This window comes from Apodemus sylvaticus, chromosome 10, assembly GCF_947179515.1.
Source record: "Apodemus sylvaticus chromosome 10, mApoSyl1.1, whole genome shotgun sequence".
NCBI lineage: Eukaryota > Metazoa > Chordata > Mammalia > Rodentia > Muridae > Apodemus > Apodemus sylvaticus.
The window spans coordinates 60,585,692-60,600,855 of record NC_067481.1 but is presented as its reverse complement, the minus strand read 5'-3'; the positions used below and the strand labels follow the sequence as shown (position 1 = coordinate 60,600,855).

General features: G+C 46.6%; 1 protein-coding gene across 1 annotated transcript in view; it reads right to left on the bottom strand.

Moving 5' to 3' along the window:
* Positions 1–3,573: 3,573 nt before the first annotated feature.
* The window catches only part of LOC127694652 (protoheme IX farnesyltransferase, mitochondrial), a 131,250-nt gene continuing 119,659 nt past the window's right edge, over positions 3,574–15,164 (bottom strand). Inside the window, exon 7 of the mRNA XM_052196204.1 lies at positions 3,574–3,953. Within this exon, the coding sequence (XP_052052164.1) occupies positions 3,751–3,953 (203 nt within the window). The 3' untranslated portion in view covers positions 3,574–3,750. The remainder of the gene's footprint in view (positions 3,954–15,164) is intronic.

The following is a 15,164-nucleotide window of genomic DNA, read 5'->3' as shown; positions in this document are numbered from 1 at the left end:
ACAGGAAGACTTGACTCACTGCAAGGGGCAAAGTCAGGAGACAGAAACTGACTCCTAAGAACTGAAGAAATCGGAGCTACTTGACAGGGTTTAAAAGTAACTATCTTAAATGTACTTTCACACCAAAACAAACAAACAAAGAAAAACAAAATACCAAACCAAACAACCAAAAAAAAAAAAAAAACCTAATGTAAAACAATAAATGAACGTTAAAGGGAAAGAAATCATCATCATCATCATCATCGAACCAAACAGAAACTTTACATGAAAAACTTATAAGAAATGTTGAAAACCAGCTTTTCCAGCTTTTTCTTCTCTTCCTTTTTAGAGGCAAGCTCTTGCTGTGTAGTTATGATGATCCTCCTGCCTCAGCCTTCTAAATGGTGGAAATATAGGTACCACTATTCCCAGCCCCAGAGTAAATCTGATTAGGCAAAACAAACAAACAAAAAACAAAAAACAAATGCTTCACACTCAAAGACAGGACAAGTAAAATAATCAGATTCTGAAATAACAAAGAATGAAGAAACATGAACCTGAGTAGCCTATGGGCTCAGTGAAGTGAACTAATATCAGATAGAGGAACCCAAGAACGAGGAGAGAGACAAAGACAGATGGACAGATGGACAGACAGACAGACAGACAGATGGGGACACACATACACCCAGAGGTGTGTGGAAATAGGTAATATGGGCAATGGTTGGGCTGAAGAGGTGGTTCATTGTTTAAGTGCACTGGCTACTCTTCCAGAGGACCAGGGTTTGAGTCTCAGCAACCACATGGTGACTCACAAACTCTCTGTAACTTCATTTATAGGGGATTCAGTACCCTGTTCTGGCCAGGCCCACATATGATACACAGACATATGTACAGCTAAGCACTTACATACATAAAACAATAGAAGTTATAAAGAGGAAACCATGATAGTTAGCAGTGGCCATGATTGATTAAATATATTGACCTCCAAGTTCAAGATTTTAACCATCAGGGAAGCACCAAGTATGGGCAAAGATGTGGAGAAGTGGAAAATGGAAGACCTTGTGTGCTGCTAGTAGAAATTCTGCTGGGAAAACATGGGTAGACTCTCATCACTTAACCCTGGGATCGCTGTGGGATGCAGCAATTCTACTATATTAGCTGTGTACCCCAAAGGCCTGAAAGCATGCGCTCAAAGATGCTATACTTTATTATGACAGCAGAAAAGAGTGAAGAGGCTAGACCTGAACCTGTGACTTGGATGGCATGAACCTCTAGCTGGATGACATTGGCAAAAAGTGAATAGCTGGGTAACCTCAAAGAAACTCCTTTTGAATGGCACCATGGTGCAGTGACTGATATCCAAGGATGCCCAGGGAATATTTACATGGCATCCACAAGGGCCGAGGGCCTAGGACACTGAGCTAAGGTTTAATGATCACCCCAGCCTATGGGGTGTTGTGAAGACTCAGCAAAGTTGTGGGAAGTACTGCTGCCATAGTACATCTCTTGGGGTCTGCACAGCTTTCCAGTCAGCCTCATGGGCCCTCTGCTCCCTGCTTTTGCATCAGTCTCCTCTCCTGGCTGTCTGCTTGTCTGGTCTCCTACACCACAGGTTCCCACAATGATCCCAAGTCCAGTTCTTCCCTCCTGGGAAGCCAGGACCTTGATGGACAGAGCTGTAGCTGTGGGGCACCTGCAGGCTCCAGGTAGCCTTAGGTCTCAGTTCTACAATGACAGGGCTCTGGTCCCAAGTCACAGGGTGCCGCCGTAAGCAGTGACTTCGCCCTAGCAATAGCCTAGGTGTGTTGGCAGCAGCTCGCCTCTTGAGAAGCAGTGAGATTGAAGATTGAATAAGTTGTGAAGGAAAAAGGTGTAGACTCTCCATGAGGAGCTCTAGGGGCAAGCAGTGGGCTAGCTGTGGCTTCTTCGAGGAGCACCCAAGCCGTTCCCAATAGTTTTGAAGGTGGTCATGGGAGGTGTGAGGCTATCCTGTGTCATCCTCCTCCTGTTGCTCACTGGCTGGTGATCGGTCCCATTCCCCTTCTTCCCTCCTCCCTGTTGACCAATTAGGACATTGGGTCCCTTGTGCTCCAGTGAGTATGCCATTAAAGATAAAAGTAAAGAGCTATAGTGGTTTGAATGGTAGTCTCCCTCAAAAAGCATGGCTACCCAGAACCATCCTCCCGGTCTAGGACATACTCTAATGAGTGGGGTTCCCTGTAGGAGAAAGGAAGTCACAAAAGAAGGTTATGTGAAGATGAGAGCAGTGTTCTCACAAACGGAAGGGCACCTGTGACTCCTGAAGCTGGCGTTGGAGGAGAGATTCTCACCCAGGCCCCCAGATCAGATTTGCAGCTCTCAAGCTGGAGCAATAATTTCACTGTTTCAAGCCACTAAGACGGTGGCAGTGTGTTTGTTACAGAGCCCCTAGACAAGCACAGGACAGGACATCAAGGCACGGGTGTCCTCAGAGGCAGAGAAGGAAGAGCGTGATGGAGAAAATGTGATGGGGTACCATTCGTGGCTGTCTAATGTCACTACTGCTCCAGCCTGCTGGGATGCAAGGACCATTTAAAGGTGCGGCCAGGCCCTGCTGGTGGGTGGCAGGTGGAGAGTAGAAACCCAGGAAGGCTGGGAAGGCTGGGAGGCTGAGCCTGGAAGATCAAAGAGAAACATTGGTTCATTAAAAATGGATGGTGCTGTCAATGGGGATTACTGCAGGGAATGGAGAGAGAGAGAGAGAGAGAGAGAGAGAGAGAGAGAGAGAGAGAGAGAGAGAGAGAGAGAGAGAAACAGGTTTGAGATGATCTAAGATGGAGAGATGCATTCTGGAGGAAGGGGAAGACCCAGAGCCATCACTTGAACGGTAAAGGGCTTGAATTTCAGGTGAGGCTAATAGGAAGCTGGTTGCCTTAGGTGAGGAGAAGGGGTCTGGGGATGGATCAGTTAAGGTCTGGAACTCTAAAGACCAGACTGAGATTTAAGGTAAGGGTCAGTTTATCCTCAGTGCAATGGGTCTGGCAGGGAAAGGAGGATAGAGATTGGTTTACCGTTTAGATTTAGTAGCAGTTAGTTTCAAGTTTGTTAAACTTGGGGGCAATTTCTTTCTAAGATGCAAGAATCACTTTCAAGTGATATGCAGGCCAGAGGTCCCAGAGGGGAGTGGAACCTGCTTCTGAGGAACTCTCCACATTGATTTCCATAGTGGCTCTGCTAATACCCATCCCTACCCACACTGTGGGAGGATCCTCTTTGGCTATTGTGGCACTTGGCACAATACATGCTGCCCTCGATTTTCAAGGACCTTGCAGGATCCACAGCCTGAGCTACCCACTGGACCCTCCCTCCCTCCCTCCCTTCCTCCCTCCCTCCCTCCCTCCCTCCCTCCCTCCCTTCCTCCCTCCCTCCTTCCCTCCCTCCCTCCCTCCCTCCCTTCTTTCCTTCCAGTGTGTACAACTGTTGTTGACTTTCAGTGTATCAATCAGTGAAGGCCAGGATCTGCAGAGGAAGCTGATGGGAAACTGGGCAAGTGATTCCCCTAGGTGCAGGAAAGGGGTCTGGGGATAATGGTTCCATTAAGGCTAGAACCTCCAAAGGCCAGACTGAGGTTTAAGGTAAGGGTCAGAGGTTTATTGTATGGGACCTGGCAGGGGAGTGCTGGGTTTGCCCTTTGTGTTACAATGAGTGTCAGGTAGTTTAAACTTTGTCAAGTGTTGGGGCCATTTCTTTCTAAGAAGCAAGAGTCAGTTTCATGAATATGCAGGTCAAAGGTCACATAGTTTGCTCATTTCTCAATGATGCAAAGGTGACTTTTGGTGGAGATCCACTAGGTATGGTCCTTCCCCAGGCTAGTGGTGTGCAGGTGTGAATTCTTTCAGATGCTGGCCAGCAGCAGTATCCAGACTCCTCTGCTCTTAGGAGAGCCCCTTGGCCCTCTGGGAAGTGAGAGCTTCTCCATGGCTTGGGGTAGATACCTGAAGATTATTTTTTTAAAAAAAAATTTATTTACTTTATGTATATGAGTACAGTGTAGCTGTCTTCAGACATGCCAAAAGAGGTCATCGGATCCCATTACAGATGGTTGTGAGCCACCCTGTGGTTGCTGGGAATTGAACTCGGGATGTCTGGAAGAGTAGTCAATGTTCTTAACCGCTGAGTCATCTCTCGAGCCCATACCTGAAGAATTTTAAGCAGCATATCACAGAGACACTTGCATGTCCACATTGATTGAGGCATGATTCCCAACAGCTGAGATATGGATACCAGTGACGGGTAAGTAGATTAAAAACAACAAACAAAGCCGGGCGGTGGTGGCGCACGCTGGTAATCCCAGCACTCTGGGAGGCAGAGGCAGGCAGATTTCTGAGTTCAAGGCCAGCCTGGTTTACAGAGTGAGTTCCAGGACAGCCAGGGCTATACAGAGAAACCCTGTCTCAAGAAAACCAAAACAACAACAACAAACAAACAAACAAAACCAGGGGCAGAGTGGTAGAGTTTTATTCATCAGAAAGGAGAATGAAATTAGACAGATTCAGAAAGATCATCGTTTCTCTCATATGAAGAATCTGGCTCATTGTTCTGTTTTTTTTTTTTTCATTCTATTTTTTAGAGAATCTAGGTTTTAATGTATGTGTTCTTATTAAATACATTCATGTCATATATTACTATTTGGGCAGAGGCAGGGCACTTGCAAGAAGAAGAAGTGGGCGACAAAGGACCACAGATTGTGAATATAAAGACAGTACACAGCATGCAGGTATACAAAATCATGAGGAAACCCATCTCATTCTGTACAATGAATATGACTAGTAATAAATATTTGGCATACAGTGACAATTTTAAAGGAAGCAGCATTAGGAGAAGATTGGAGTCTACTTTAGGAAGTGTTATGAAGGGAGACAGGGCTGGGTGATGGGGGGGGGGGGTTAGCATTAGCAGAAAGTGGAAAGGGCTGGGTGCCCAGAAGGAATGGGGAAGGCAAACAAGGCAATGCAGCCAGACACTGCACAGGCAAACACGTCCACACGCCTACACCCATGCTCACGGTGTAATGACTTAAAGTAGATCGTGTTCAACATCAGAGCCTCCCTCCAGCTGTGACTACAATGTGAGGCCAAAACCACTGAGTGACTCAGCCAATTCTGGCAGGGAAGACTTTCAATCCCAGCTGCTCTAGAGGCTGAGGCAGGAGGATGGTAAGTTCAAGGCTGTCTGGGATACAGAAAGAGTTCAAGGACACTCTGAGCAACTTAGTGAGATCCTGTCTCAAGCTGAAAAGTAAAAAGACTGCTGGGAACAGAGGTCAGCTGTAAAAGCTTACCCAGCAGGAGCAAAGCCCCCGAGGTTCCTTCCTCAATACCTCCTACCCCACAAGCCAGACACACACACACACAATTGCATAACTTTGTAAACTGTTTTTGTTCTTTTAAGGATAGGGTCTCTCTATGTAGTCCAGGCTGTGCTGGAGCTTGACATGTAGACCAGACTGGCCTTGAATTCCAGAGATCCTCCTCTTTCTGCCTTCTATGTGATGGGGTAAAAGCGTGTGTCACCACACCCAGCTACTCTGAAGCTTTTAATCAACTAAACTTATAGCTGAACTAAGAACTCAAGGAGGCAGTGTGTTATAGAGGTGTGATGTTGTGATTTATAGTAATATATGCAGGGGATAGACTGTTCTGAATTATCAAGGATAGTTCTAAATGAACTCAAGTCCTCCATATTTATATATCAATATTTATGTAACTTTTATGTATATATGTATAGTTTGTATATATGATATGTATTACTGGTCCCTTTTCCTAAGACCTCAGTTTCCTGAGTGGCAAAAGTCCTAAAGGTGGGCTTGGTGGCTGGTAACTCAGTGGTCATGGAGAACACTGAATCCTGCAAGTTTTCTTCTGACCTCCATATGTGCACCATGGCACTCACACATATATAAACATATTCCTACATACACACACACACACACACACACACATGTACATACACCCAGTCATGCACAGACAGATACAGATGCATACACACATTTATACACACAGACACACATACATGCACATACCTGTGCATACATGCACATAAAAATGAACACACTCAGACACACAGATACACATATGCAAGCATACACACACACATACATGCATATACACACTCATGCATATTTGCACACTTCCTAAAAATAGAGGAAGATCTTTTGTCAGTCATTGTAACAAACCCTTTTGAAATAGGAAGTTATGTCCTCCGAGAGGCTGGCTGCCAGAGAAGGCAGCTACATATTGGAAGGTTGGCATCGCCATCTCCTGAGGGGCAGAGAGGTGGGCTGGAGGGTGACTTCATCACCACTGGCCTATGCTACAGTCCGTCATGCCTACATAACAAATGTTTTACAAAGCCCTAAGCAGAGGGTCCCAGAGCTTCAGAAAAGTGAGCATGGGAGATACTGGGAGGTGACATGTCCAAGGCAGGTGAGCTGACTCATCTTTGTCAACTTGGCACAAGCTAGAGTCACATTGGGAAGTGGAAACTTGAGCTAAGGAGTGCCTCCACTAGCCAGTCCTGTGGGCCCATCTCTGGGGCATTTTCACCATCTAAATTGAGATAGGAGGGTTTAGCCCATGCTGGCATATACTGTCCTTAGGCAGATGGGCCAGGCATATACAGGAAAGGCAGCTGAGCAAAAAGATGCTCCTCCCACTCCCCAGGTTTCGTGTTGTGGGTGTTTTAGCAAGCAAAGGAAGACAAACAGGAAGAGCTGGCAGGGAGCCCTGACTAGCCCCATGCCCCGCCCTCCTAGTGCCTGCCATGTACCTTGGCATACTTGTGGGCTGTTTTAGCCAATGATTGAACCTGAAGAGACTGTGTGGGTGCATATATCATATACATACACCACACACACACACACACACACACACACACACACACACACACGCACATGCACACACACTTTATAGATGCTTGCACAAAAGCACAGGTAACAATCTGGGCCACTGAAGGGCCTGTGGAGCAGAAGGGGTCCAGTGGGATTAAGCCCTGGCCTCTAGTCTCTGTTGACTCCTGGCAGATACTGGCACCCTGCACTAAGCCTGCTTCGATCTTCAGAAAGCTGCTTAGAACAAGAAAAACATCGACACATTTGGGACCCAGTAGTGGAGCAAGGGCTGTTGGCTCTTGTGGTTTTCCCACAAAGGAGGGAAGAGCATGGGCTAACTCTATTTTCCTCTCTAATTTGGGTGCTCCTAGGATCACATGCTAGCATAGATAAAGGCAGGAGTTCCCAGTGATGCACACACCCACGGTCACAGCTGAGTGGCAGACTAGAATTGGAACCTGGGTCTGGTGCCCCAGCCATGACTCCATTCCTGTTCAGGATGAATGGATCTAGGTGCACCTTAAATCTCAGAAGCGATCTGGCTACCAGGAAGCATGCTCTAGGGGAACTAAGATACTGCAAAGTCTGTTAAGCAGCCCGCACCCCATAGTCATCGAGACTCTGCCCCCAGCCCAAGTTCTTCAGGAAACCCACAGATGAACTTGGGGAAGCTACACCCCTGCCCCACCCCCATGATGTATGTATAACCACCATCTGCTCATTTTCTGAGTGGCAAGGCTCTGACCTCTTTGTGAGGTCTCAAACGATATTTATCCTGCCATTTTTGACAGAGAAAGCCACCCAAGGATTTGTTTTTTATTTTTTTTATTTTTGGTATCCATCTATCTTTCTAAATATAGCACTAGCCACTCCGAGCCTACAAATAAAGTCTTCAAGAGGGACTTACATTTAGTGACATATTAATATGCTTTAGTTTCTACCTCAGGGAATTTCTCTGCAGGTAGTTCTCTTACAGTTAAGGGTGCTAGAAAGATATAAAAGACTTCTAAAAGCAAGGTCAGAAACACCACACATCCCCCTTCTACACAGATTGTACTAAAGAGTTGTGTCCATATGATTCACCTGTTCCTGAAGCTTTCTAAGCCTCGCGACTCCTTTTTTGTGAAGTTCATGAGTAGAGGATGGTATCATCTGCATGGGAGAAGTGTAAAGAGATGTGACAGAGAGAGCCCAAAGCAGGGAGGAGGGCTGCTTTTCCTCCACATACACCCAGAGAAAGATCACAAAGAGGGTGGTCTCTTTCTCCTTTCATTCTCTCATTCTCTCAATCTCTCTCAATCTCTCTCTCCCCCCTCTCTCTCCCTCCCTCTCCCTCCCTCCCTCTCTCTCTCTCTCTCTCTCTCTCTCTCTCTCTCTCTCTCTCTCTCTCACACACACACACACACACACACACACACACACGCATTCTCTCTCACTCATATACACTCACAAAGAATGTCACATTCTGGATTCTAGTTGCCCTGCAGTCTACATCTGGCCCTCCCCCTAGGTTGAGGCCTTGACCCCTTTACTCTATGCATATGCAAATGTTACCTTCACACATCTGTCAGCAGTGGATTCAATAAAGTGCACAGGGTGGCAACTCTGAGAAAAAAAAATTTCAAGTCCAAGCGCAGGAGTGTATGGATAGCTATCGTCATTCTATGCAAGCCTATGGATTGGGTAAAGTATGTCCACACTGGAGAGGGAAGTCTGCTTTATTTCATAGTCACACATTGATCTCATGTAGAACACACACACACACACACACACACACACACCTAGAATAATGTTTAACCACATATCTGGGCACCCCGTGGTTCAGTCAAGTTGACAGCCAGCTTGACTCTCCAGAGAAAGAAGGTCCACATTCTCCTTCATGTGCCCGTCTGCATCTTTATCCTTCGACCCTGAGCATCCTTGCAGAGTAGGCATCTAAAGGCAGGTGTGTTTATCACCTTCAGTCACTATAACAAATACCCAGGCCAATCACCTGACACCATCCACTGCTCGGGCAGTGTTTCTCCACGGCTGGATGCCCCCATTGTTTATATGGCTGTCGTGAAGCAGGTTGAGATGGAGAACTCAGGGTGAAGCAAAGGTGTTCATCTGATTAAGGCGTGAGGAACCAGAGTCCCCAATCCCTTTGGAGGTGTGTCCCTAAAGACCTGAAACCTATATCACTAGGTCCTACTTCTTAGCAGCCATGATGGGGAACCCAACCTACAAAAGCAGGCTGTAAAAAAAAAAAAAAAAAAAAAAGCTCAGGGGTTAAAGGCTTGATCAGTGTGTGCCAGGTCCTGGGTTCCATCCCCAGAACCACAGACTACATAAGAGGAAGAACAGATACTCAGATAATCCATACTTGGTATGCAGGGCGTGGCAGGAAAGGCCTTGGTGCCGTGATTGTACACGGCTCACAGATCAGACCCAACTGGATACTGCACTGAGAATTCTTGAAACTGGAAGAAAACTCAAGCCAAATGGCCCAAATCCCCAGAGAAATGACTGGCCCGTATAAACAGGAGTCTAAGGGAGGGGGCCTTGTGCTAGATAGACATTACTTGGGGACTCTGATACTATCACCAGGAACTGTCTCTCACCTTCTTTTGTGTTGGCTGCATTCCCAGACAGATTTTCTCACTGGGGTGGCAGGATGGCAGCCAGGAATTCCAGGTTTATATTCCCACAAGTGCAGGCCCAGGAGCTCAAGGGAAGAAGGCCTGAGCATGAGTCTGGAGGTCAATGTCTGAAACGCATATCAGTGCCGAAGTAGGTCACTGTGGCCAAGAGGATGCTATATACTATACTATATACTATACTATATACTATACTATATACTATACTATATACTATACTATATACTATACTATATACTATACTATATACTATACCATATACTATACTATATACTAATATACTAATATACTAATATACTAATATACTATATACTATATACTATATACTATATACTATATACTATATACTATATACTATATACTATATACTCCCATTGCTCAATCCCATGTGGCTTGTCACCTGTGGCACCTGGTTAGAATCAGCTCCATCCAAACCCTACAATCTAAGAATAGAATAGGGGTATTTGTGCCCCAGGATGTCAGGGTCACCTTAACAGAAGAAACATGGATGAAAAGCTGGGGACCACATTCAACGGTGCCTTCACTAAGCAGATTTTTCAAAACTTTATCTTTTTGAGATGGTGGTTCTCCCTGGGGATGGGTGACTCATTCCCAGGGTAAAAAAAAAAAAAAAAAAAAAAAAAAACTTTTATTTTCTACCGCTGGAGGTGCTGCAGGGGTGGACGGTTGGAAGCTGCTGAAATCCTGTCCACAGTGGACAGTGTTCCTAAAACAGAGTTATTTGGTGCAAACGTCAATATTGTTGAGGAGGAGAAGCCATGTTCTAAGACTGGAAATGCAGCCGAGAAAGCGGTGGTTCATCATCAGGAAAGAGGAGGAGATAGCGAGGTGTGGTGACCCACACCGGAAATGCCAACAGCTGGGGAGGCTGAGGCAGGAGGATTACTGCAAGCATGAAAACAGCCTGGACTGCCTCAGAGAGAGAGAGAGAGAGAGAGAGAGAGAGAGAGAGAGAGAGAGAGAGAGAGAGAGAGAGGAGGAAGAGGAAGGGGAGAGGAGAGATCTGTGTATCTGTGTGTATGGTGGTACAGGAAGCACACCTGTGCGTAATACCTGTTTGTATTTCAGTGGGGACAAGAACCAGATCCATTCCCACTTCCTTTACCTTCAGCCATATCTATCTGGACTTTAGGAACAGCAATCGCAGAAGTGACCATTTTAGATCCAAAGACGTTAGGTAGGAAAATCCCATTGGTCTTTCTATAACTCAAGATTATGGACAATCATTTATACAGTCGATGGTGAACACTGGGCAAGGACCAGGCAGTAGCTGAGGTTCTATCATTCCCTGCACGGAGGAAACCAGCCACCGTCTGCTGTCAGAGTTTGTGGCCCCCTCGGAGCCTGCTATGACTCTACCATGTGCATCCCATGTGTTCTGTGGGAAGGCAGATTGTAAGATCCACAGCAACTTGGGGAGAGCAGAACTTAAATATCTTCCTCGCAGTCCATCACTCAGGGAAGGCAGGGCAGGAACTGAAGCAGAGGGCAGGAAGAAACACTGCTTATAGACTCCTTCCTCCTGGTTTGCTCAGCCTACTTTCTTATATAAGTAAGGACCAAGTGCCCTGGGATATCAGCATCCACAGTGGTCTGGGCCCTCCCACATCAATCATTGCTCAAGAAAATGTCCCCCAGCCTTGCCCATAGGCCTGTCTGCTGGCAACATTTTCTTAGTTGAGGTTTTCTCTTACCACAGGAGAGGACTAGCTATGTTAAGTTGACGTAAAATTAGACAGCAACTAGGTAAAGGCCCTTGAACCCCCCATCATGGCATCAGACAGTGTGCTTCTGGCTTCCCATGATCGAAAACCAACTCAAACTGTTTTAAATAAGGCGATGGTATACTATTCCTCTTAACACCAGGCTCAGAGGGTTTGGTCTTATTTTACTGTGTTTCTCTTGCAGAGGTCACAGGTATCCCCTCCAGGTACCACATGCCCATAAAAAGTGGAGACCTCATGTGCTTTACAGATGCAGCAACCCTTCCAGAAACTTCTCACATTCTCAAGACTTACTAGATAAAGGCAGGTCATACACATGCCTGTCGCTAACCCACCTCCTAACAAATGAAGTGGGATTGCACTGGGTAGATCAGGAGCTCAGCCACTCTATCAGAATGGGAATGGAAATCCATCTCATGACTGTTGTTCCCATTTAACAGCAAGTAGACACTACTTCTGGGCCAACCAAAGTCATCTTCTCTATAGGACAGCTACAGAGTGTGGTGGCAGCATTTCCGTAGTTAATGTTGCAGCTTTTATTCTAGGACAAACTACAAGTGTGGCTCTCAGTGGGGCTGGCACAGCATAGCAACTTGTACAAGGGAAGCCAGGCGTTTCTCTTGCTGTGGTGTTTGAAAGTATTCTTCAAGATTGGGTATCTCTAACTAGGTGTGATGATATGCATCTGTAATCCCAGCACTTGGAAAGTGGAGGCAGGAGGAAGAGTAGTTCAAGGTCATCGTTGGCTGTTTACTGAGTTTGAGGTCATCCTTGTCTACGCAAGACCCTATTCCAAAAGGCCAGTCTACCACCAACCACACACCACCACTGTAAAACAGGCATAGTTAGGACCCCTAGGGCTGGAAAGATGGTTCATTCATTAAAAGCACTGGCTGCTCTTTCAGAGGAATTGGGTTCTGGTCCCAGTACCTACATGACAGCTCATGAACATCTATAAGTCTAGATCCAGGGAATCAGACAATCAGATCACCCTCTTCTGTATGCAGGTCCCAGGCACAGGCAAAGATGTGCATATACATACATGCACACAAAATAGACATATCATATAAATCTTTGGGGATGGGATGAGAAAATGACTCAGGGCTTGGACTGTAGCTCAGGGGCAGAGTATTTATATGGCTCTGGGCCAGGACTGCACACACAGAATCAACGCTGAAAAAACTGTCAGCAGGTTTTTGGAAAAGTTGCTTAAACTCTTTGCCTCAATAAATTCAGGGGTAGAGTTCTAATATGGAAAATACATTAGGTGCCCCTAGTACAGACAGAAGAAAGGGCTGGAGAGATAGCTTAGTGGTTGAGAGCACTGACTGCTCTTCTGAGAGGTCCTGAGTTCAATTCCCAGCAACCACATGGTGGCTCAAAACCATCTGTAATGGGATCTGATGTCCTCTTCTGATGTGTCCGATGACAGCTATGGGGTACTCATAAATATAAATAAATATAAATATAAATAAATCTTAAAAACAAACCCCCCACAAAACTATGAACCAGACAGAGGATTTTTTCCCCTTGTGGCCGGGTGGGGCATTTAGAGTGGAGTGAGGTAGAGCATTGAGCTTCCAGTGAGAGACTGCCTGAGCTTTTCTTTCCCTTTGTCACATTTAGGGACTGGAGTAAAATCTCAGCTCACTTCTGTCGCGCATCTATCTGGCTGGAGCCCCAAACTTAAAACAACAACAACAACAACCTATTTTTAGGCCAGATGTGGTGAAACATCCTTTAATCACAGCACTTGGGAGAAAAAGGAAGGTAGATCTTTTCTTGAATTCCAGTCCAGCAAGGTGTGGACTAGGTGACTAGGCCTCAAAAAATATAGTAGTAGCACAGGCCTTTGATCCCAGCACTCCTGAGGCAGAGGAAGGCAAATCTCTGAGTTCAAGGCCAGCCTGGTCCACACAGTAGGTCCCAAGACAGCCAGGGCTACATATACAAAATAAGCAATAGATTCTGAGGGTGTTTGTTACTGCACTTAGCCTAGCCTACCAAAGGTGAAATACTTTCTAAAATCCATTCAATGGAGAGCAAAGAAGAAAACTTTGCTATGTCCCCAAGACTTCAGCACCTAGACTAACAGTGACCATCTAAAAGCTGGGAGAGAGGGGAGTTGGTTTGAAGGTCAGTAAGAAGGGTAATAAGGTGAGGTGGTAATGAGGCATTAGTCACAAAGAGGTTTCTGTGGTGGTGTGAACAGAGGGGACTGAAGAACTACCAGAAGTGAAGCACTAAGGCATGGCATGGTAAATGAGACTTCTGATGACCCCTCCAACTGTGGTGGTAGTACAGGGGACAGGGGACAGGGGACAGGATGAGAATGAAGAACGCCATGGAAGCAGTGCAGGCGAGATGCTGTCGGTGGGGCAGCGGAGAGTGGCTGGATTCTGGACATGTTCTGAAGGCACCAACAGCAGGGACTCCTGAAAGTCAGGCCTGCTGTTGGATAGAAAGAGGCGCTCAGCAAATGGAATCCCATGCTGTTGCTTCCACCGGGGAGGTGGAAGGCAGAGATCTGGAGAGCACAGGGGTTAGCCTTGTGCGTTGCAGGTACTACCTGGCTAATGGAGCTGCAGATGGACTGGGACAGACAAGCCTGGAGGTAGCTGGTGATGTCTAAGCTGTGAATACTAGCAAGCAGACAGCGTCTTTGTTTTCCACAGACTAGGTGATTTACAAAACATGAGATGCTTATTTAAGTTTGCACTTCTTGGAAGCTGGGAAGTGCAAGAGCACAGGGCTAACATTCGTGTGGTGAGGGGTGAGGGAGGGTAGCACACAGGAGATAGAGCAGATGTGCAAGCTCATTCTCTGTTCCTTTTAAGGAGCTACCAAAGCCATCACAGCCGCACCAGAGGCATGGATTCCCTTATTTCTAACTGACCACCAAAGTCACTACCTCCAAGTACTGTGAACTTGAATGCGAGGGCTACGTTTGCAATATAGAAACATCGAGGGCCACATTCAAACCGTGGCAGCCTCAAGATTGGATGGATGGGAACAACGAAACGGTGAGTAGAGACAGAAGGACAGAAGGACAATCTAAGGGTGAGCTCTGCAGCCTCTGTCAGAGATGGAAGAGAAGAAGAGCCTGGAGGGTAGGCTGACAGGTGTGTGTGTGTGTGTGTGTGTGTGTGTGTGTGTGTGTCTAAGAATTTATCCGTTCAGTTTTAAAATAGTAACAACAGAATCACACCTGAGAGGCTGGCCTGGTAGTTACCGGGTCCCTGAGCAGTCAGAGGAGTCCCATAAAGACTTTCTCTCACAGCTGGGGGTGGGAGAGACAACCAGTAGCTGGTAGCCACTCAGTCTGCCAGGCTGGCTGCCTTAGCAGTCCCAATCTGATGCCCAAAGCCTGGAATGTTCCTGGAGAGCCGCTGGCCCTAATCCAAGTCCTGATCAGCGGAAGCAATTGGAGGGAGCAAGGGAATAAATCTTCTCCACAGCAAGAGGGAAGGGAGGCCAGGCAAAGAGAAGGGCTCTTCCTTGGCCACGCCCCTTTATCTGGGCTGCTACCAGAAGGCGTGGCCCTTATTGTCTTCTCACGTCAATCAAGGCAATCAACAGCTCTTTAGGTGAGGCTCCCCACTCAGGCGATTTGAATTCTTGTCAAGTTGGCTTTAAAACCAACCCTAACAGACACCATCGGCTGGCTCAACAGAGGGCCTGAGCAATGCCCAGTCCACCCTGTCACTCACTCTGGCCCTCCTTCCTGCGGGCACAGCAGGCAGGAGGACTCAGCCGCTGACTCCCCGACAGCTCCAGAGACTCTGCTAATTACAGACTGGAATCGGCTAATTCTTTCTGTGTCCAGCTGTCCAGGCCCAGTCTGTTCTAGCTGTCTGCTGGCATGCCAATTGCACAAACACATATGTTCAGGCCTTTGATCTTTGAGCACATCCACACAGATTTATCAAATGT